General features: G+C 37.9%; 1 protein-coding gene across 1 annotated transcript in view; it reads right to left on the bottom strand.

Annotated features, from left to right (window-relative positions):
• LOC121315727 (sodium/potassium/calcium exchanger 3-like) overlaps nucleotides 1–25,310 on the bottom strand; it is a 142,044-nt gene that overhangs the window by 16,158 nt on the left and 100,576 nt on the right. Inside the window, exons 3-6 of the mRNA XM_041250074.1 lie at nucleotides 22,673–22,749; nucleotides 16,128–16,202; nucleotides 9,507–9,591; nucleotides 7,198–7,301 (exon numbers count right to left, since the gene is read on the bottom strand). Of these exons, the coding sequence (XP_041106008.1) occupies nucleotides 7,198–7,301; nucleotides 9,507–9,591; nucleotides 16,128–16,202; nucleotides 22,673–22,749 (341 nt within the window). The remainder of the gene's footprint in view (nucleotides 1–7,197; nucleotides 7,302–9,506; nucleotides 9,592–16,127; nucleotides 16,203–22,672; nucleotides 22,750–25,310) is intronic.

Raw genomic sequence — 25,310 nt, 5'->3', positions numbered from 1 at the left:
TTCCATATATTTTACTGACCTCTTATTACCTATCCTATTACAGGCTGTGTCTTGGCATTTAGTCACTCAAAAGAGACTGAATTTGTAATAGACTTTTTAAAATACATTGTTTCAATCACAACCAAACTAAAGTTATTAGTTCAATCACACCAATGGTCTACACGTAGCTGAAATCAGGACACAGGATCTACAGCAAAAGGCACCAAGATCCATAGCCTTATAAAATTGATTGCTCAGCACACTTTAATATAACCACAGTTGCTTGTGAATGAAGTATATCAGTCAAGGTCAGGCACAATACAGTCAAGCCCAGTGTTGGTGATTTTTTTTATTTAAAAAAAGAAAAAGAAAAAAATCTGATTTTTTTTTTAAATTTTAATTGATTTTTTAAAACAAATTTGTAGCTCTACAGTATCTCCAAACTGTAAATTTAACGATGTTGGAAAAGGTGATTTGTGAATAGTAACATACCAAACTAAATTACTCCATCATAAATAAAGCCGTTCGTGCTTGCACTCACATTGGCGCTGTGATCAGAATACAGCCCCAAGAGTTTTAGTTTATAGATAGTAAGAGTTTAAGATGTTTGTGTTAATAAAAGATTTTTAAAAAATACTTTTCATGTATTTTCCTTGATAAACTATATAAAATAGGTAGTAAATGAAACAATGATTTAAATCATGAAATCGACCTGATTTAAAATCGGCCAACTCTAGTCAAGCCATTAAACAGGCGTTTCAGACCCTGTTGGTTACTGTTTGCACCAATTCTATTATGACTTCTAAGGCTAACATGGGTGTTATATCCTCTGCTAAATGCCTTCAGTAAATGGAGCTAAACTGGTATGAAAATACCCTGAATAAAATACCACCCAGAATTACAGAAACAGTACGAAAATTAGTAATCTTGGTATAAGAGTATGTAAGGCCCAGAGTCTGTGTTCTTCTCTTGCACTGTAATGTTACTGTGGAACCAAAACATCCTTTTATTCCAGTAATTGCCCCATCTAGAAAAAAAATCTATTATTAGAGGCTTTTAGAATAGTAGCCATGACTCAGCACCTTTTACATCTGGTATGTCTGCTCATAACAAGTACTAACTACTGTATGCACTAAATCTGAAGTAATATGCATACCCAGCTCAAAATGCTTTCCTCTTTTGTGTTAGCTCCGTCATTAAACTTTCTCTCTGCTCTTGGGTCCAGGTACAAATGTCAATATCACATACAGTGCTGATTTCACATACAATACAATCTTTTTGCAGGCAGAGCCCTGTCTGTAAAGCAAGCTGGGATGATGTATTGGTGGTGGTTGGCAGAGATGGGGTTAATTTATACCAAATAAATGTGGGTTTTGTTGCTGTTTTGCACAGCCACAGGTTTAATTGATTACTTGTTTGATTGGTTTAGAAAATTTAATTAGCAGGCAGGTTTTAAAACAGGTCAAAAATGTTTGGTTGGGGTCTGTGTGAAGGTCAAAGTCATGTGTGGGATAAAGAAAAGGTAATCTGTGACCCTTAGTGTTATTTAACTTGTAAACTGTGTGTGAAAAAGTGCTTCTGAAATCGGTAAATGGCTTAGCCGTTCAATATAGCTGGAACGGAAGAAAAGTTTAGTTTAGCACTCCAATAGGAGTTAGGTTTTGTTTTGATTTGAGTTATTCTGTATGAATAGAAGTGCACCAAACTGCTTGAAATGTGCAGTTCTGCGTATGTTAATTAAAGGGGCAAATGAGCTGAGCAGAGTGCTCCCTCACTATAAGGCTCTCAGGTTACTAGATGCCTCGAGCTGGGCAGAGAGAGGCTATGTTACTATATGTTGTGTGAGCTATGCATCAGCTGCAGAGTCACTTACAACAATGTCTCACCTGAAAGACAGAGCACAAGGAGGTTAAGTGACTTGCTCAGGGTCACACAGTGAGTCAGTGAACTGGGATTTGAACCAGGTTCCTCCTAGTTACAATTCCCTTTCTTTAACCACTGGACCACACACCCTCTTATAAGGACTGGTTTAATATATAAAACTAACAACCTGAGATTTTGGCTTTTGTGATGGCAATAAACTAGCATAGAGGCAACCAGATGAATATTTGAAATATACCACTTAGCAGTAATAATGTGTTACCAACATGGTGGGAAAGATAAATACAATCTGTCGAGTCAAATTCTAGAAGAACTGGCCAAATTTCATTAATGTTGAGTATTTTACAAGCCTAATGTTTAAATCCAGTAAGTCCTTCTGGACAGGATGGCTTGGTGGTGATGTCAGACCAGGAAGAGACAGATGCTAATACTGCGGGTTGAAGTGCTGGTCGCGCATTTATTAAATACACAGAACGAAGCACTGATACAGAAAACAAAACGGCAAGGTGGCTAAAAAAACAGACAAACAAACAAACCCTTCTGAACAAGTATCATGCCAGTTTAGGACCAGCACATGTAGAGATTGTTATTTCTTTAAACTCCTCTCTCTCGTCTCGCTCGTTCTTACTCCCTGAACACCCAACCCCGGGCAGCTAAAGCTGCTGGTTTTTATATTGTGGTCGAGGGATTAACTGGCCATCAATTACCTAGCTTCCCTCAACCACATTCTGCATGGCTTTTCTCATATGCGCGGTCGACAGCCAATCTGTCAATAGCTGTCAAGATGCCAACCACGCAATCTCACGAGATGTAGTCTGGCAGAGACGAGAAACAAACATTGTCTCTGCCAAACTACATTAAATTATAACAATAAAACAAACACAGAACAGTACATTTAAATAATAAATAATAATAATAATAATAATAATAATAATAATAATAATAATAATAATAATACAAATAAACACAGGTGCGGGGACACCCAGTCACAGTCCTTCACATAAAAACATGCTGTATAAAAGCAGTAACACAGATGTATGTTAAGTCTAAACTAGATAAACTCATGCAGAGTCTGGTTTGGACAGTCATGAAGAAAACTAAACATTGACCTTGACATGGGTGCTATTTTATTTCAGATTAAAATAAAACAAAATTGAATTTCCACAATATTCCTGTTATGATATTCACAATAAATAAATTAAGCAACAGAAATGCATTTGATGGATGGCAGCACTGATACTATTAAAAAGTGTAAACAGAGAATGATCTATGAGTCAGAGCCCCAAGGCAGTCAGTGTGTAAATTGATTACACTGAAATATGAGGCTTTAAAAAGCACACTGGATAGAAATATTATTAACACAGCAGCTTGATAGTAAATTCATTCTGTGATTTAATCCTCACTTTGTTTTATTTATTTTTTTTTTAGATAAAACATTAGGCTATGTCTAAATAATTAGGGCAGTCAGAACAGAATGATTGCTTTGGAAGTAACAGATAATGAACCAGCTAGTTTACAAACAGTATCACATCCCTTTCAATCAACCCTGTCTTTATCCACAAATATTCCCACATGATTATCCCAGGGAAAGCATGGGACAGTTTTATCTGTTACTTCAATTGCTTAAAGATTCTACTTCAAATAAGTGGTTCCTTTAAAGTGTCATTCTTTAAAACCCAAAAGGCAAACATAACAAGAAGAATAGTTTTTACAGTTCTTAATGAATGTATTTCTTTTTTTTGTATTATCTAGGTGTAGTTCAGAAATATATGCACTCACATTCAGCCACTGTCGCTACCACATACCTCTTCCTCTTTAAATTCAAAATTACCAGTCATAGATTGTATGGTAAAACTTATAAGATAATATGGGCTCAATGAAATCAACCTGTACACTGCCAGTATTCACCACAGCTGGGTTTTCAGGGCATTTTAAAGAACTGGGGTATCCTGGGATTACCAATAAAATGAGTTCATGCAATCCAGTTGGATTCTGAAAATGTATTGGTTTATTCCAGCAGGGTTTAGCACAGTTGCCAAGGGATTACCCAAATAAAATTGAGGCATTTTTTGTTTTCTAAAATTGGTAACCTCACTCCAAATAACAACTATTTTAACAAGTGGTATATCTTTATAAGAAACATTACAATGAAGGGGCTGTGAATAATTGTATTGGAATCTTATTATAAGTCTATTCATAAAGTGTTAAAGACCTTGGGTTTGATGTAAATATTTCTGACCGGAATATAGAGCTCTCAGTTAACAAAGTAAAATGTGAAATCCATATCACCAGATCTTGTCTGCTTGACCAGGCATAAACACCCCACAACATGTTGTTGTATCCCACAGAAGTAGAAAAAAAAAAGGTTTTGGTGTGTTGTAGAAAATTTGGAAAGAAACCGATAAACCAACAGCATACTAGTGATGCAATGTATTTCAGTAACAACAGAATACATGGCATGACTCTTGATGGGTCTTCATTAATGTCAGGCATTATGACATTTTCGATTTCCAGAGTTTGATATTGCAACAACACCTCCTGGAGCCTTACTTTATTAAGGTGTCTTTGTGTCAATTGTGTCATATTTAGGTGGTTAAATTTGGGAATATTTTGCTGTAAAATAACAGAACAAGGTGCATAAGATTTCTTCTGAGCTTGGTAATATGCTAATTCAATTAGTTTTTAACTGAGGAGTCGCATTCTCTTGGTGGCTCTTGTGATGTCTATTGTTAAAGCAGGACTGGGGACCACAGTGTTCAGATATATCAGCTGTCACAAGTATTAGCTGAAACAGCACTGAAAAAAAAAAAACAGCTTATTCCTGCCAAGCTCAGCGTTATTGTTGAACAAGTCAGAGAAAAAGCCTCTTTCTCAAAACTGTCAACTTGTTTTTTTTTTTTTTAAAGACATGAAAAATAATAATGAATAGTGTCTTGCCAAGCTGGGGTTATGACTTTGTGGTCTTTTCTTTAGTGATAATACAGGTATAATACTTTGTATTTTTTTATTTTTTTTATGCCAGCAAGTCTACAGGCCATGTACAAAACAAACTGCCATTACAAGTTAAAGAAATACTAAAATCTAAATTACCAGCCAGTTTAGGGAGACAATTGTCTCACCAATAAATCAAGAATTACACTTGAGAGTGCTATATGCATTTTTTAAATTAGTTTGACATTGGCTGTTAACATTTATAAGTAAAATTATAATGCTAATATTCGCAAAGGTTGTCAAAAAGTTGAACATATTGCTTCTATCAAAATTGAATCCAAGCTGGTAAAATGCTGCAGTAGCCGCAGTGACAGCAGGAGTTATAATGCGGACAATGTCTTGCCTGGGGACTCCAATACCACATCCACAATGGAACATTAAACCTTGTTAAAAAATAATTATCACACCATGTCTGAAGGTAATATTAAGTGCAATTGTTCTATTTTAAATACGGTGGCAGCAGTATTTTCTACAAAACACCGCCTGCTGTTTCATTTGACAAATAAATGACACACGACCCTGTCAATTTTGATGTGTACAAGCCGAGTCAGATCACAATCCATATACAATAACAAGTTTGGTGCGAAAGTGTGGCGTAATACCTCATTGTAACTGTAATGAGTTTGCACAGAATCTAACACATGACAGTGATTCATCAGAAGTTGTTGACAGCCACTGTATGTAAGTCTGTTGAATTTTTTTTTTTTGTGGCTTTCAAAACATTAGAAAAAGGTTACTAAATGCATAAAAAAACACACACACACCGATGTCATAGTTCTATCGACGCCACTCTCATGGCTTCTATAGACCTCTCAAAATTCTCTCCAAGCACGGCTGGTTCAACAGTTCACCTAAACTGCCCACCTGCAACACTCTGCCCCTAGAGGATATAAATGTTACCACATTTGTTCAAAGCGGTACTGTGTTTGTATCTGATGTAGTTCTTCTTGGGGGCATACCAGCAAGGGGCGCCTAACTGTTTAAAAGTGGGGGGTGGGGAGGGGCAAAGGTAAAGAATAACTGCCTGGAGAAGCAAGTAAAGCGTCATTTTTGACAAGAAGCTCTGGTAAACCTAATTTTTATTGTTGAATCGTTTTCACGTTACTGTTTTTGTAATAGTAAACCCACAAAATTGGGCAGGTGTTTCAGCATAAAATATGGAGTATTTACTGTGCTTGATGCTGGTAGGTTGAAACAATAAGCACCCACTCTCACATGGCAATGCTAATTGGTTGAAACTGCTTGTTCATGAGCACTTGCGTCCTCTGAAATGTGTGTCATCAGCCATCTGCTTTTTTTCACACTGCAAGCCTGCAGTGAAGACACTGCAGAGCTACAGCGTTGGAGGGCCATGCAGTTCTGAATTGCACACAGGCAGGCCTGCAGGTGTCTGACCAACCAAGGGGTTGCTGGTGCGTGATGAGCCAAGGATTCCCCAGCCAACTGCTGGCCGGCAGTCGCATAGCCTGGATATGAACTGGCGATCTCCAAGCTATAGGGTATATCCAGCACTCCAAGCAGTGCCTTTATTGGATGCGCCACTCGGAAGCCCCTCTAAATTACACGTTTTTAATGAAAAAAAATTTATCCAACAAAAATAAAATGCTGATGTGATTTTGAAATGCCACTTTTTTATATTTTTATTACTGCTTAATCTAAGTTAAATAATAAAATAATTTGGTGGGAATTGAACTTGAACTTGTTCATGGTCGTGCGGCAACATTAACCTAATTTTTACTTCTAAAACTTAACATTATTAATTTTTTAAAATGTTATAAATGTTTTCATTGGTTAGGGACATATGATACCAGCTACACTTAGAAAGAAGACAGAGAGCCATTTAGAGGCCACAGGGATGCGTTAAAAACTGTACCAAGTTAATCTCAGCTTCATAAAGGATACATTAATACTGTGCAATAAGAGCATTGTGATATTTCATACCATTGCCAAGTTGCTCTTTACTGCTGAGTGCATTACCCTTCAACAACCGCTCTTACAATATTAAGGGATGTGTATGCCTATGTCTTGTTCATAGCTAATTAAGTAATATTGGTAGCCCTTGTAACATTTTAAAACAAACTTGTGTGAACTTCGCACCAGATGTCTGCCTGAAGTCAAAATGTCCCTCAAGAAACTTGACTATTCCACCCCTAGAGCTTCTAGTTACAAAACACGCACACTTTGTTCTTTCTTCAATTACTCCAGAATTAAACACATACAGTGGAGTGTGTGTGTGTCAAGGAAACCTTGTGATTAATGAAGTCTATTACCCTTTCTTTTTTCTACCCTTTAATAGATTTTCTATTATTGCAACCAAGCACAAAAAAGGGTTACCAAAGATATTACCTGCCCGGCAAAGATCCCACAGACTCCAATGATGCAGAGGATATTGAATACTGCAGACCCAACAATGGTCCCAACGCCCACGTCTCCCTTGGTGATGAACACTCCTGGTTAAATTAAAAACAACACAGAAACATTAGACCTCAATTTACATATTGTTTCCAAACAAAACTTGCTTCCTTAGGCAAGAAAGTGTTGAACAAAGCTAGAGCTGTCTTCTAAGATATGGTGTTTCCTTCATTCTGCAATAGACTTTTCATATCCACATGTGGTATGCTGCTTAGCCCAGCTTTAGTTCTTGACCAGTGTTGTGGCTGTTATATTGACTATTGTAGCACACAGAAGATGGCCTGCAAATCTATATGGGAATCAAGTCATGTTTACACAGTATTTAATAAAAGGACTGAAATCATTAAAATAGGTAAGGGAGGGGGTAAAAGTGATTAAAACGGCATCTTCTCTTTCAGGGTCGACTTCCCTCCAAAGGAAAGCCCTTTACAAATGTGACCGAAACTATTGCTAAATATTGAAACAACAGTTTAATAATGAAACAAGAAATTGTTCTGGGGAGTCAATGACATCTTCCCAACATAGAGACAATTATATTGTTACAGGGTTTTTTGTGTGTTTAAATCCAAAGCAGTTTTTTTTTTTTCTGTAATGGTCTTTCCAAATGAAGTCTGGAAAACTGTTATGGTATAACATTGCCTGGCTATCCCTCTGTGGAAAATTATGACTTATTGAGAAACAGTGAATGCTTTCCAGATATGATCCTTCTTCAGTTTTTAAATGGGCCAAAATACTGAAAGCTAACTGATAAATACTGTGGGAATGTCAACACAGTACCTCGAAAGCCCAGTGTCACAGATACCCTTATAAATATTTACCGCTGTAGTAATGCTCTTCCTATGGTTCCACTGTGCACTTACCAGTTTACTATGTTAATTAATATGCTCTAGCATTCGTTGCTATTCTTTACAATGCTCACCTATGCTTTACTACACTTTTTTATGCTTTTACTTTTACTATGGAAAACTTTTATAAGGGAAGTGTGGCAGGCTGGCGAGTGGATAGAGGCCCAAAGACAGACTGCAGTTCAAAAAAATAACTTTTATTATAAATAAACACAAAATGAAAGGGCACAAGGGCCAAAACAAAACAATTTAAACACAAAGAAAGACAAAAAGCAAAATTTACAAAAATAACAATCTCCAGGCTGGGCAATGCCTTCACTGGATTCAAGCTCTCCAAACAACCAAAAAAAAACCAACCTGCTTCCTCAGCTCCCTCTCCCCAAATGAGAAGCAGAGGCCTCCTTTTATATCAGGTGGCTGGGCGCTGATTGATCGTTAATCAACCTAATCAACTAATCAACCCCAGCCACCTGAACATAATAAACCCAGGCAGGTAGGGGAAGTTAACCCCATCCCTGCCAATTTAAAGGGCAGAGCTTTGCTCTGCCACAGGGAGACTATAGTAAATATCATACAGCATTAGCACCAGAGGCACTTTCACACTCTGTTCGGGATCCCACCCAAATCAAGACCATAAAAATAGAGTACATTATATGTTAGGTAATTCAACACCCGTGGAAAATGTTACGGTCGCCCACAAGTGTCTCTCAAGTGTGCATTAGTGCTGTGATATCTATGGACATGGAATGTATCAGAATTACACTCTGCAACCATGCAAAGGGAAGTATATTTCTGTATACTGAAATGTTCAGAATATAACTGTATTACATTAAAAAAATACAGTACACAGGAATTGGTATACCAGAGAGACTTTCTTGGTGGTGTAGTGCAGACCATTTCCATATTGTTATGCCTTTCAGAAACATTGTCACTTCACCTGAAGTTGCAGGTGTACTATGCCTTGATTTGGACGGTATTTTTGTTTCGAAGACATACTATTTTCTGCATGTTTGCAAATGCATCCCATTTAAAAAAGATAATGTATTTCATGGATCCATATATACCAAGTGGTATTCAACAATCCCCATTTTAACTATGTATTGAACCACTGCTACTGCATGCGGTTTTCAGAGCTGGGACATCAGACATACTCATCATAAATTGTGACGTACAGTATTTTGTCTGCTTTGGAATATTGACGAGATTCTTTAAATGATCAAAAAATGTTGTCCTGTTCTTACTCATACTCAAAAAAGGAGTTCCTTTTTCAATTATATAACTTAGTTTCACATTCTTCAGCTCGACAAAAATAATTCAGCTAATATAACCCATGAATTGATTAATATTTTTGTCTATTAAAAAACAAAACAAATCCAAAAAAACTATTCAATACCGTACCAATAACTGAGGTAAACAGTTCAGGAGCTGAGCTTCCAGCTGCCATGAATGTAGCTCCGGCAACATCTTCACTGAGCTGCAAACGCTGGAAAAGAATTCACAGGGGAAGAGGTTACACATAAAAGCAGGGATATCAAAGACTGCTGGCATTTCACTGTCTGCTGAAAAAGCCTTACCTGTACTGGCCTTTCATACCAAGCATGAGTCTGAGTACTACTGAATATGTAAGATTAGGCAGTTCAGGGGAACATAATGCTCCAGTTAGCTAACATAAACACTATGATTCAAAACTAGCATCTTTACAATTCACACTGATCGCATGTCAATTGATTAAAGATATTAATTCATAGTAATTTTGTGACTAAACTCACCAGTCACATTTCAGTTTATAAGTATTTACGATAGTTTCATTGTTACCTGTGTTTAATTTACTTTTTTATTTATTAGATTTTATTTTTTTATTAATCACAAAAATAAAATTCACCTAGTTCAATTACAGTATAGTATACGGACCCCTATAACAATACCACACAAAACAAAAACCAACAAAACAACTATTTGATATTGTTAATCCCTGATAAATGTTTACCATAGTAAAAACATAGCAAACTGTAATAAAGTATAATGTAAAAGGATAGTTTAGCATTGTAAAGAATAGTGAGATACAGTATGGTAAAGCATGTAAGAAGCATGGCAAACCAGGGTAAACTATGGTAAATGGATAGTATAACCATGGGAAAAGCATGGGAAAACCCAGTAAGTACTGTGGCAAACAACACATTTTCTTAGAATTATTGTCTCTTTCAAACTGTGATCTCTGGCCTGTTTTGAAATTCAACACTACAACTAACATATCATTCATTGAAGAACATGGAAACAAGAACACAACAAAGAATACCGCCCTTTTGAAGAGATACCCAAAACTAGGAAGAGAGGCTAGAGAATTTTTATAAATGTTAACTTAATTATTGACACAAAAGTTACATTCTATATGTGCAAGGGTTGAAGAGCACATACAGCAGCGATTCAGCGGGCAAAATTAATCTCTGGTGCTTTCAGTTTGGTCTACGGCCAAGGCTGCTGTTGCCACTCACTGTGCAAGAGGTCTCTCTTGACAACAGTAGAGAAACTGTCAGCGTTAATCAGTTCATATGTCACAAAATGATTAGGAGTTCCATACTGCCTCAGCAAAGTGGGACTGTATGGTAAAGGGATACTGCAGCTGCCAGTCTCAGCTCTAACAGAGGAGTTTAAGTGCGCCAAGTTTTGATTGGAAATAACATTGGTAGAGTCACGCGATGAATGTGTGAGGGATGCAGCACCTTGTTGAAAACTGGAAGAAAGTGGGCGGCAAAGGAAGCTGTGGAAGATGCAAAGGCTGCCCTTTGTATCAGTGATATCATGGGGCAAGTTCAGCATGGCAGAGGTTTCAGTTCAGTCTCAGTTCAGCTCCTCCTACATGGCACAAAGCAGCCCCAGCTCAATGGAGGAAGCTGGTAGTCAATGAAGTGCAAAAGCAGGAGGAGAGAATGAGGTGCATAAAGGCAGTTTCCCAGGCCAAGCAGGGAGAATGCACAAGATGGGAGAGTGTGGAACAATGCAAGATCGGCTGGCAAGATTTATGGACAATGGAACAGAGTAGGATCAGTTTCCTCATCAGGTCAACATATGTTCTCCCATCACCACAGAACCTTAATCTATGGGTAGGAGAGGATCAGTGGTGTCCTTTGTGTTCATCGCCAGCCACATTAAGACACATTTTGACAGGATGTAAGGTGGGTCTTAGCCAAGGACGATTTACTTGGCATCATGACCAGGTGCTGTGATGTTGCCACCATTGCCAGCAATATATGACACATGAAAAACAACATTTCTTCGTCCAGGGGAACAACCTCCAAGAAAAGGTATTAAAATCAAAACTGGAAGCTGCTTGAGACTGGACAATGCTGGCAGATGTTGGACAACAGCTTATTTACCCACATTAGACTGCCACCACTAACCTTTGACCTGATACTGTCTTGTGGTCTGGATCAGCACACCTTGTTCACCTGGTAGAGTAAACAGTGCCATGGGAAGATGCTGTGGATGAGGCATATGAGAGGAAGAAACTTTGGTACGCTCAACTAGCTGCTGAAGCTGAACAGCAAGGATGGAGAGTCCAGGTTTACCCAGTGGAGGTGGGTGGTCGAGGATTTGTGGCACACTCCACAACCCAGTTTCCCAAAGCCACTGGATTCATTGGTCAGGATCTGCGATGCATAGTGAAGAACTTATGTCAAGCAGCAGACAGGAGCAGCAACTGGCTCTGGTTGAGATGAAAATATTCTTGTTGGGACCTCAAGCACAGTACAAATAAAAAAATGTAAATGAAGGTAAGTAAGCTGGGCTTAGCTGAGTGGGCGACGGGGGGGATGGGGTGATGCTGGTACTCCAGAATCACTGTCGAACCCTCTTAAGATTTGTGGGCTAGTCGACGAAACACCAAGGATGGAAGGTGCCCACTTGAAGACCCCAGAGATGTACCCTACTCAGCTCAGTCCAGACTGTTGTCATGCTGATGTGCAAGGGAGGCCGCACTGTGGTTGATCCCTGGAGCCAGCATTGCAGCTGTTGTGTGTGCTGATGCAGCAGGGAGGCAAAATAGGCTGATCCCTGGAGCCAGCATGACACTTCAATCATCAACACCACACAGAATGATATCTACATCAGATGGAAGGAAACGCAGAAGGATCACATTAGTTTACAGTAAAATAAGCTATGTCTTAGTTGGTGCGTATCTTGGCGAGAGCTGAGTCCAATATCAGCATGATGTTTTAACATCTACTCTCATGTAATGGAAATCACCAAAACCTTGGTATGAATAACAACCTCTTCAATCACTGCAGCCCCCCTATTATTCTATTAATAATGCCTGTATGTACAACATATACGGTTACTTTAATTTTTCCTCAGGTTCAAAATGGTGTCATTCACTCAGATTGCCAACTCAGGAGTAATTGGTTTCCTCGCTAAACCCTTATACATGGGTCAAATGGCATGTTAGCTGATCCACATCAGCAATATGTATAACATTATACTTTAATCCCATGAGTATCATGACTGATCTCTTTATTCACAGGAGATTTAAAATAATGTATATATGGAATCAATTAACATTTGCACATTCCAACATTTCAGGCAGCCACCTTAGTATTAATAGGTGTCTTAGTGAAAATTTAAAATGACGTTGTAGTGGCCACTATCCTATATAGAATATGGAAAATTTTAATTGAAATGGTAGAAATGACAAATGACTGCTTTCTAACACAATTTGTCAAGGTTCCAAGTTGAGGGAGTGCATACCTTGATTTAGTCTTTTCAAACAAAGAAGACAGAATAACTAAAACAGAGGTCAGAGAACCATTGTTAAACTCAGATCACAACATGGTCTCATTTTAAGTTATTTTTAAAACCCCAGAAGTACTAAAGCTAAGGTTTACAATTTTAAAAAGGCAAACTAAGAAGGAATTAAACATATACTAACAGAACTAAATTGGAGTAAAATAGAGAAAACATCCACAGTGAAAGGGTGGCTGTTTTTTAAAAAAATGTAGTACTAGAGGCGCAAAACAAATACATCCCAAAAGTAGACAAACCAAAATCTAAAACAAAATGGCCAAAATGGTTTAATAGCTCAATTAAAAAAAATATTCAGAGGAAAAAAAGGTACTTTACAGTGCATTTAAAAGGGACCAAGAACAAAGTACACAGAAAGAGTACTTGAAACTGCAAGCGCAAGTCAAAACAGAAGTGAGAAAGGCCAAGAGAGAGATAGAAATTAACATTGCCTTGGGGGCTAAAACCAATTCCAAAACATGTTTCCAATATTATAACAGCAAAAGAACATTCAAGAAGTAAATGTCTAAGTGATACAAATGGCAAAATCATAGACAAAGTAAAAAATATAGCAAATATATTAAATGATTACTTTTCACAAGTTTTTACAAGGGAGGATACAGACAACATGCCCCACGTCAACCTGTTCCTATCCAGTTTTAAATAACTTTAGCATAACCAAGGCAGAAGTGTTAAAGGGACTAGGAGCTCTTAAAATAAACAAATCCCCTGGGCCGGATGAGATCCTCCCAGTAGTACTCAAAGAAATGAAAGAAGTTATTTAGAAACCGTTAACTAATATCATGCAACAGTCTCTTGAGATGGTTTGTACAGACAGACTGGAGAATTGCAAACATAATACCGATCCGCAAAAAGGGAGACAAAAACGAACCAGGTAACTACAGACCAATAAGCCTGACTTCTATTATTTGTAAACTTATAGAAATATAATAGATCCAAAATAGAAAATTATCTATATCGTAACAGTATCCTGGGAGACAGTGGGCATGGTTTTAGGAAAGGGAGATCCTATCTAACTAACCTGCTTGATTTTTTTTTTTAGGATGCAACATTGACAATGGATAATTGCAAAGCATATGACATGGTGTATTTAGATTTCCAGAAAGCCTTTGGCAAAGTCCTGCATAAAAGATTAATTCTCAAACTGAACGCAGTAGGGATTCAAGGAAATTCAGGCACATTGATTAGGGAGTGGTTAACATGTAGAAAACAGAAAGTACTGATTAGGGGAGAAACCTCAAAATAGAGTGAGGTAACCAGTGGAGTACCACAGGGATCAGTATTAGGTCCTCTGCTCTTCCTAATCTATATAATGACTTAGATTCTGGTATAGTAAGCAAACTTGTTAAATTTGCAGATGACACAAAATAGGAGGAGTGGCTAAAACCACTGCAGAAGCAAAGGTCATTCAAAATGATCTAGACAGCATTCAGAACTAGGCTGACACATAGTAAATACATTTAATAAAGAAAAGTGTAAGGTACTGCACGCAGGCAATAAAAATCTGCATAATAAATACCATATGGGAGATACTGAAATTGAAGAAGGACTCTATGAAAAAGACCTAGGAGTTTTTGTTGACTCAGAAATGTCTTCATCTAGGCAGTGTGGCGATGCTATAAAAAAGACCAACAAAATGCCTGGATATATAGTAAAAAGTGTTGAATTTAAATCAAGGGAAGTAATGTTAAGACTTTATAATGCATTAGTAAGAACTCATCTAGAATATTGTGTAGAGTTCTGGTCACCTCGCTACAAAAGGGATAGTGCTACTCTAGAAAGAGTACAAAGAAGTGCGACCAGAATTATTCCTGGTTTAAAAGGCATGTCATATGCAGACAGGTTACAATAATTGAATCTATTCAGTCTTGAACAAAGAAGACTATGCAGCGATTCAAGCATTTGAAATTCTAAACGGTATTGACAATGTTGACCCAAGGGACTTTTTCGATCTCAAAAAAGAAACAAGGACCAGGGGTCACAAATGGAGATTAGATAAAGGGGCACTTTTTTACACAGAGAATTGTGGGAGTCTGGAACCAACTCTCCAGTAATGTTGTTGAAGCTGACACCCTGGGATCCTTCAAGAAGCTGTTTAATGAGATTCTGGGATCAATAAGCTACTAACAACCAAACGAGCAAGATGGGCCGAATGGCCTCCACTCATTGTAACATTTCTTTATGTTAGTATGTTCTAGTAGTATCCTATTTTCCATAAATGGGTAACACAGTCCCAAGCATACAGTGGCGCCAAAATAATTAAAGCAGTAGCCCTACATTTTAATAGCCATAGTTTTATATATAGTACAGTATATACAGTTAAATCATGTAAAAAAACGTAGTTTTATATTTCAAACTGGAGCCTGCTGCATTAGATGGCATTGACTACCTCTTAGCCTTATAGATCTGTGGATATTTGACCAATTTTACGAATGAAAGGAGACCTTTCAACCCGGTTTCTAGTAACTAATTGATCTCAAACCTTTGTCAACTCGTGTCTTAAAGATGCCACTGATTTGGCATCAACAACATTAGGTAGCCCATTCCATACCCTCACAGCACTAGAATAACACCATCTCCTCTATGCTCGACGGAAGGTACGGTGTAGCCTGGTGTGTTATCAGCTATCCCAAACCCCTTTTTAGGCTTTTTTTGGGCATTTGACAAAGGTATCTCTGTCTCCACTTAATTTCCAACTCTCTCTGGTTTCTGTACTGCGATTAAATTATTGGCTAGGATTCAATTCTAAAGTATTATCATGTTAGTAAATTCCTACAATTTCAATGTAACTACTGGCACGCTTACTGTAAGCTATAGGAATAAGGCCCAATGGGACTTGCAATAATATTCTGAATAACTTTTGATGACATTGTATTTCTAGTGCACAAATGCATATTTCTAGCAATACAAAAATAATCTTGACCTTTACTACCTGTTCTATTGATGGAGCTGGCTGTAACTTCAATAAAGAGGTTTTGACTGAACTAGCATGAGTTGCAGGTGTACACAGGTAACAGGTAGCTAGAAGAGAACAAGGATGCTTGACTCAAGGTACAGCTCTGCTTTGGGTGTTATCAGCTGTCCCGAGACACTTTCAGACGTTATATGCATTTGACACAGGTAAAATTGTAAAACTGAAAATCTTTGTGTGTAATGAAGTAATTTACAGCCACTCACACTGTCTAGAGTACTTGGAGTTTCATACTGAATAGGCTGAGTACTTACTTCAGAAATCTTCTCCAAGGAGGGCACAAAGTAGTCATCACAGACGATAGCCAGGGCATAAAACATGTACATAGCCTAGGGAAGAGTTACAACAAGCAGTCAGTTTTGTCATTCCCCATCACCAAGCTTAGCTTAGAAAAACTTAACAGAATTAAAGGAATAAAAAAAAAGTTATCCACATATATTGATAAAATACACTGGACAGGGTCTGGACAAAAGATTAGATACCAACAACATCCTATAATATTGTCACTATAGTGCCATAGACAGCCAATACAGCACCACTTCAGTGTGACTACAATGTCTTTAAACTATGGAAGGATATATGATCATTCCTTTATGAATACCTCAGGGACCCTGAATGGCATACAGAGTTTAAAAATGGTTCCTCATTACAGTTTACATGACCAGATTTCTGATTCTGATGATGTATCAATCAGACTTGAACAGAACTGAATAAGCACTTTTGAGACTGTTCCTCATAAACCATCACAGCTTTGTGCTGTGAATTTAAAAGCAACTACCAACGAAATACACCGTCTTTCCTATAGTGACTCAAACTGACAATAACTGAAACAAGAACAATCTTCCAGAGTACACGCATTTAAGAGACAATGTGTTCAAAACTATGTTTGTCCACTGAAGGTTAAGTTTATAATTTTGCTTTCCCAGACCTCCTAAGAAGCAACTGACCTGAGATATCAAGAATGTCAACCCCAAAGCTGGCCTAGTGAAGATCACAATACAACTCACTGCAAAGCACATGAGCTCAAGACACCAGCATTAAGAGAACATTCACTCTAAGGCAGGGGTGTCCAAAGATGGCCCTTCCACGCCTGTTCTTTGTTCCAAACCTGTTCTATATTGTTTAATTAAACCAATTCAACCTCTATCCAGACCATAAAGTAGTTCATTATATCATTTTACCTGTTAAACCGGGAGTGGAACAGCCCTCCAGGACCCCTTCTCTAAGGCAGTGGTTCTCAATCCTGGTCCTCGGGGACCCCTGTGCCTGCTGGTTTTCATTCCAGCTCAGCTCTCAATTACTTAACTATTTTCAGCTTTTAAGCAGTTGCAGATTTGAAGTTAGTTATAACATTTTATAAGTAACTTGAACTATGCAATAGCTGAAAACAATTAAAAAGGTTTAATTGAGAAAATTATCAATTCATCTAAGGGTCTAGTTAAGTAACTGAGAGCTCATTTGAAACGAAAAGCAACAGACCCGGGGTCCCTGAGGACCAGGACTGAGAACCACTGCTCTAAGGCACGGGTCTTACCATGCTGAACCAGTCTAGATACAGACCTTTTTTGTCACGACACCAAAGTTAAAGCTTTTATGGCTCAGTGAATTGAGTTCTAAAATGTCACCACTTGAACACATTGCAAAACCACCATTAGATTTGAAACATGCCTTGGCTTAATTAAGAAGGCTGCTTGAAATTGACATTTCACCTCAGGTACATTACTGAATTATTAAATGTGTTTTACCAGAATATCCCAATCAAACCATTCTACAGTACTGTACGTTATCAGTATAATGCTGAATTAAAAGAGACTGCAATCGGTCAGTTCTACAAGGACAATGAACAGCAATAATTAGAAATTCCACTAAATACCACACAGAAGACTGAAGATTCAATTAGTGAAAATATTTAAGATATGTTTTGTACATTTTGTAAGCCTACAGTGGTTCCTACCTACAACACCTAACCTTCCCCCCAATGCAAAAATGAAACAATCAATCAGATCTAGAAATCTACAGTCACACATTGCCAGGTGTTGTCATTCGTCCATGGATGATTGATGAGCTGTACAAAGTAGAAAATCTGCCTTTTGCAGACAGATGTTGGATGACTCGATTGTAAAATGGCACCCCTTTGCAACAAAAACTATACATGTAACATGTACAGTAAATCAAGGTATTTCTAGGTGTTAACTATCTGACTGCCAAGGGGGATCCTATCCAAAGAATTTCTCTTGTTGGGAGTTATGTTAATTGCTATATTTGGAATCCCTGTGCTAACCCTGCAATGTCAGCTTCCAAAGCATACGGTAAGAGTTACATTCAACTGACATTCATTTTTATAGACTATATTTAGAAGCCCTGTTACAATTTTGTATACTGTCAACTGCACAATGTCAAAGCATCACATACATTATTTTCACATTTCCTATTACATTTTTTTAAATGTAATTTGTTTCTGAGTAGTTTTGGTCAATTATTATTATTATTATTATTATTATTATTATTATTATTATTAATATTTTATCATAGCCAGTCCTATAGTGCTTTTACCGTAAAGTACAGTTCTAAATGGTTGAACACCAGTGGGGGGGGTTAGGACTTCTCTATTACAGTAAATATCTCTTTCGCTGATGGTTCAGGCTCTTAATTTTAATATAAGCTTCCAATGCTAAAAATGTGACACAGCAAATCACAATTAATTAATAATTAATTCCATTGTTCTCAACAGGGATGAAAAATTTGCTATTTAAACCCAAATTTAACCACAAATCAAGAGAAGCACGCTATACATACAGGAATCATCCCATTAAAAATATTGAGAACTATAAAGATTGTATTCATGAAAAAGTACAAAGCATCCCTGTGAGAAAGAAGAATTGCATCTCTGAGGGAGGTTACAACAATGTGACAGTGGACAGCAGCCTAAATGGAACTTGACTGTGATAATCATAGAATACAGCTGTGTACCAAATGTTAAGACAATAATTCAGAAGGGTCCTGTTGCTATTGTATATTTCAGACCTTTTTGTTTGCAATTATGAAACGGTAGATAATTTAAACAGCCTGGGTGAAATTCATAGACAAACAGTAAATTTACAGTCCAAGTAATTTTTAGTCCATCATTTTACGTGATGATTAGATTTGTGCACAGTACAGTAACTCACACAGAATATAAATACAAATGAGATATCTGGAGCCTGTTATCTGCTGTATTTAGCTGCTGGCAATATATTGTAGGCACACAAGTGACTCTTCCTTTTCCTGGGAACTGAATAAATAAGATATAATTTGCTTTTACAATTAAAACTGTTGTTTTATTAAAACCCTTTTGGGGTTTGCCCAGTATTAAATATTCCTCTGAAAACCTGGCCCTTCAACTCTTTTTACTCAGGCACTTTGAGAGACAGCCCTGGAAAGAGGAGATTCAGACCTTTAAAACGACGTCCTACTTGTGTATTTCCGGTAGATGACCATATTAGGGGATAACCTTAGAGCGTTTTGGAATGCTGCTGCTGCGCTGTTGACAAGACCTACATTGGTGCAGTAAACAAACATTTTCACACAAAATCTTTACAGAATAAGAGAAAGGGCGACAGGTTGTTTTATGGATCAGATGCACAAGGCCTGAGTTGTTTAGGGTTAATGTTGCTCTGGTCAGCACCTTACTGGCTATTCAAGCCACAGTGAACAGCCTCATCTTGTGCCACATAATCAGGGTGCCTGGGACGAATAATTTTTTTTTTTTTTTTTTTTTTTTCTTTTTGTTTTCTTTTGCACATTTTCAATAAATCCTTTTTTTTGTTTTTGTTTGCTTTTGGTCCCTTTTGTATACATGGCCATTATTCCTTTATTTTGTATCCAGTTTGTTCAGATTTTCCATGTTCCCTGCATGTTGATGTTTCATTGTGCATTCAGATTTGAGCTGGCCATGCTAGAATATTTTTTACAAACAATAAATAATGTTTTTTTTTTTCTAAAAAGCGTCTCTCTTTTTCTGTGTTTTTTGTTATCTGTATTGAACACTGGAACTGTATTTTAAAACAGGATAAACAGTACTGTGGAATAAGCACATTCGTGCGATTATACATTCTGCATGTATATCCATCTTAAAACCTGAGTCTGGTTTTCAGTTTGTATCTTTACTTTGAACCCAAGAGGCTTAATAGCCTCAGCAGTTGTTAAATCAGCAGCAGTCAAAGCCTGTGGAGAAGTGTGTGCGGTTCTGAGAAAGCCCCTTGGAGCAGACCCTGCTGTGCTGAAGCTGTCGCTGTGTGGTGGCGGAGGTAATAAAGGGATATCACTAGCACTGTGTGAACTGCCTTGATAATGAAACTGCCAACGATTGAGGTGCAGAGCTGGCTGCAAACACAGGCTTCCTCTATTACAGAAGAACCCTGCTCTGCATTTGGTATTGGTTCAACCACTTATCCATTCGATCATATTTGGGTTTGCTTATTACTTGAAGTGTACCGAATATGATAAGAAAGTACTGGCAGTACATATACACTTTAAATTCAATCCCATAATTATTTTAAATTGCATAAGTTTTGAAGTATAGTGTATTGTACAGTACTAAATGGATTATTCACTTTCCGCCAATCAGGGGTAACCTTTACAATAACTTACAGTTCCATTGCAGTTACATGCATTTCTGCCAACTAAGGAGAGCTTTATTAACAATTTTACACATACAGAGCCAGGATCAGATTTTTGTGCCCTGCATTATTTCCATGTTGAGTGGTGTTGTTAAACCAAGCTGCCATGCATAGGAATATACAATTTAGAAGCAAAAATGACAAAATAACTATATGGTTCCTCTGTAAATATAAGGAACCATCTTCTGGTCAGGTTCCTCCAAGTTAATCATTTGCTTGTAGGGCTGGAAATAAGTCTCCCATTGCTCAGTCTGTGCTACTTTTATACTGGGCCCCTGGCATATAAGCCAATATATGAAACCAAAAGAAATGTATTTTCACAGGATACATATAGCCAGGTATTAACAAAATGTATATAGCAATTAGACACACCTGCGCTTCCCAATAAACTCTGGGTACTTCTGTGCAACGGGAGTTGTATATCTAATGGGGTTTTATTTTAACCCATTAACTGACAAAAGACTGTGCCTGTGAATGATTCATGTGGTAGATAATTCTAATGAAAATATGCTAGCGAATCAGTTACAAGTGCCAGTATGGGCATGACTCACGCCACATTCTTTCTGCCTGACCGCCCTGGATGGGGCACACGAGTAAGAGCGTATGGTGGTGGTGGTGGTGGTGGTGTCTTACAGAACAGCAGTCTGTAATGAATGTGAGATGTCAGCAGGACTCTCCAGCCAGGGCGACAGGGAACACGGGGCTGATGTGTGCTGACGGGCAGCAAAGGCTGACATCCAGGCTGCCTGACATGGAGGTGATGAGTGGATGACATTCTGCCTTCTCTTTCAAGTCGAGAAAAAGCAGTTCATCTTAACAGACATCACACAGAGGAGGCAACAAATTATAATTATATATATATATAGATGGCTCGAGATGATATCAATCAGCAAGCAATACTGGGTAAAACAATCAGCACCAGAAGCCGTCTGTTCATAGCACCTTATTAAGATATCAAATGGTGGGAAAACACATTTGAATTGCAGAAGTTAGTTTAACAACTTTCATTTAATTCAGAATGAAGATCACTGATCAGAAACATCAGAACTGTCATCCACCAATCAGGAAGCTCTTACCTTCCTGACGCGGTCAGTTAGACATATATACTTATAAAACTTTAGTCTTGCTTCCTTATATTTAAAAGACTTGCTGACTTCATACATCCCTAGTCACTCTCTTAGTTCACAGGATGAAGGTTTGCTCAGCATTCCGCAGACGCAGTGAAAGAAGGTAGGTGGCAGAGCGTTCAGCTTTAGATCTTCTAAGTTGTGGAATGATCTGCCATAATTTGTAAGGGAGGCATAGTATCTTGCTGTTAAAGTATGATTAAAAACACATTTATATAATTTAGTATATGTATTTTAAAGGGAAAATGTTTTATCCCGTTTTATTCTATTTCTTTTTTTATAAATAATGTACATTTTTCACTGCCTTTTAAAGTACGATTAAAAAAAGACATTTATTATTTGAATATATGTACTTTTAAGGTGTATTTTTTTTTTTTTGATCTGTAAAGTGCTTTGAGACGATTGTGATTGATTGGTATGTTCTATAACACATAAAAGATCTCCCTCTACAAATCGTTTACTCCAGTCTTTAATTAACTCCTGTTTTTGAAAGAGGGAAAACAGCTCATTCACTTTACAAAACCAGAACCAAACCATTAAGTTACATACTGTTTGTCAAGTTCTCCTCAGGGCTCTCAAGGTGCTTTGTTTTTCAGTTTGTAATATCAACATGATTTTTTTTCTCTTATTAAAGAATGGCGGAAATGCTTTGAAAACTTGTCTCTTTCAGTCTCCATGACCACAGCAGCAGTTCTAGCAGACTGATAGTAGGCACTTGACTGGCAGGTGCATCCATTTCCAAGTCTGTACAGGTTAATAATGAATCAAGAGGAATAGCCTAAAAAAAGTTACAATTAAATGGGCTTTTATGGAGAAACAACTTTGCTGTAGATTTACAACCCATAACTTCCCTGGACATTCTGACTTTTCACTGTGGGAGGAAGAAACTGAGGGAAACTACGTCCTCTGTGAAAGCTTTCACATACCACAAGCACCCTTTAAAAACCTGTACTAAACAAAATAAGGCCCTCTTTGTCTATTGTGAAATACTAAAGTAAATGCTTAAAGACTTACGCAAATCACATGCAGCGCCACTGCTCCTTCTTTCCTTTGCTTGATTGAGAAAACATCAGTAGGGAATTCGTGAAGAGCTGAAAGAAGGAAATGCAGAATTATAAGATGCCTCTGCTGGACACCACTGAGGCTGATTTGTTCTCAAAAACTACCTTGTGTCTCTATGGGGTATAACTGATTATACACAGCATGGAATCAGGTGCAGATAAATGACAAAGCAAAGCAAGGCAAGACGACTCAGTGGGTAAGGAGCGATCATTATAGTTTGCATTTACCATAGTTTACCCCGGTTTGCCATGTTTTTTATATTCTTTACCATACTGTACCTCTCTGTGCTTTTCACTGCTTTCATTACACCATTGCACTTTGCAATGCTTTTAAGACCATTTACTCTTTTGTGGACTTTTGTTGGCTTTCCTGTGTGTGTACTGTACATTCCCTAAAAGTGGTTTCAGTTGCAGGTACACTTCCCTCATTAAAGCATTCCTGTCACTCTGTCACTGAACAACTGCCTGCAGCTGTAGGATGACCTAGATGGCAACTGCGCGTTCTGCTGTGGTTCAGGGCAAGGTAAAGAAAAAAGATTTGTTTCCAGTAAATACAATTCTGATATTTGATTGATACTGTACAACATTTCTCCACTATATCAAACCTGAATGCATCTGATCACTACCCAAAGCACTTCTCCACATTATGAAATGACCTGCTGACTTATTTACTGGTGCGTGTCAATACCGACAATGCACCAACCTACAATATTACCAATCAATCAATCAATGTTTATTTTATATAGTGCCTTTCATAGTGGACCACCATCACAAAGCGCTTTACAAGATGCAGTAACAACAAGAAAATCCATAATATATTAAATACAGTGGAAAGTGTATAGTACATGATATTAACAAATACATGAAATAGTAGCAGTAACACAGCAGCGAATAGCAAATATCAGGCTTAAAGAGCATGGAAAGCAAGAGAGAACAGGTGGGTCTTGAGAGTTGATTTAACGTGAGTGATGTTGGGAGCATCACACACCAAAGCTGGGAGAGCGTTCCAAAGAGTCACAGCCATGAAGCTAAACAAGCGTTCTCCAAGTGTGGTGCACTTTTGCTTGGGGATAACAAGCAGGCCAGAGTCAGAGGACCTCAGTTTGCAGGCAGGGACATAGCGGGTCAGCAGGTTGAGGAGGTACTCGGGACTGGTGTGATGAAGGGCATTGTAGGTGAGCAGGAATTTTGAAAATAATCCTGAATTTTACTGGTAGGCTGTGCAACTGAGCAAGATGAGGGGGTGATGTGATAGAGAATTACAGTAGTCAAGACAAGCCAACCTATATTAAAATACAACACAGGGCTTGTGCTGGGGTGACACAGTTCTTTATGTATTAGGAACCACACAACGCAGAGTGTAAAAACCTTGTCTTAAAATGAATTCAAACTGCTTTGAAATCCTACACGGAAAGTTTACCAGTGTCAGCAGAGTTTCAGCCATGCGAGGTGCCAGCACACTTGAGACTCAACAATGCAAGCAGAGCAAACCTCCTTCAATCTACTGTGCACTGCATACTGCTTCCCTGTGCATCACATCCTCTGACTAAGCCACAGCAGGGCATGTTGAAAACTCCAAAGAATAACAAATAGAATGACAACAGCACTGTTTACTTGTAAAAGCGGAAACACAAAAGAAGCAAACGGACTCTGGACCAGATTTAATAAGGCAGTTTGTACCACTGTTGTAAAGAAAACAAGACAAAACTAGCAAGAGACTTTAAATCATGTCTTAACAAGCACATTTTAAAATTTCCCTAAATATTTTGTGTTGTTTAGCTTTTACAACCCAATCCATGTCATACATCAAACCAAAAGTCAATGTACGATTTAATCACATATTAACACTGAAGCACATATTAACTGCACTAATGCCATAAGAGATAGGCTGCATGGCTAGCAGATCTGTTTCACAAAGCCAGCAGCTGTTATGAGACATGAAGAGACAGCATGTAGGGATCTAATTAGATGTCATAATAATAAGTTACACTGGTAACTGTGGATCTGACGCAGTTAGTGTGGCTTGTCATTAACCACAGTGTTCAGAAGAACTCCCATGGAGAACATGGGGCTTGAACCAACCAGGTGGATCAGCACAACCACTTTAATAATATTGCTTTAAGGAGTTGTTAAGCACATTTTCTTCCAATGGGATTCATCACCACATTATCTGTGGCACGTACAACACTAATGAATTGCAACATATTACTGTACAACTGATTATAAACCGATTGGTAGATTGTAAATTTAAAGTCTGCAGTATATGCAATCTGATAGCTGTGTGAAAGATGTGTGCAAATATTCAGAAACAATCACCGGAAAGCAGAAGGATCTCAGTAACTTCACAAGGGGCAAGATTATTCAGGTGCTTGTGTAACCGGATCATCCCTCAGCACAGTAACCGCATTGACCAACATGTCCATCAAGTGTTCATGAAATGGCAAAGTTTGCATAAAGCCAATGACACCAGAAAGCATAGCTTGCAAGCGGTAATGATGCGTCGAGCCTACAGATGCGTGCAACATATGGTAAGGAGCAACAGATGTACTTCAGCAACCCAAATCACAGGAACCCTGTACAAAACACACCTC

This window comes from Polyodon spathula, chromosome 5, assembly GCF_017654505.1.
Source record: "Polyodon spathula isolate WHYD16114869_AA chromosome 5, ASM1765450v1, whole genome shotgun sequence".
NCBI lineage: Eukaryota > Metazoa > Chordata > Actinopteri > Acipenseriformes > Polyodontidae > Polyodon > Polyodon spathula.
This window is presented reverse-complemented; position numbering and strand designations above follow the sequence as displayed.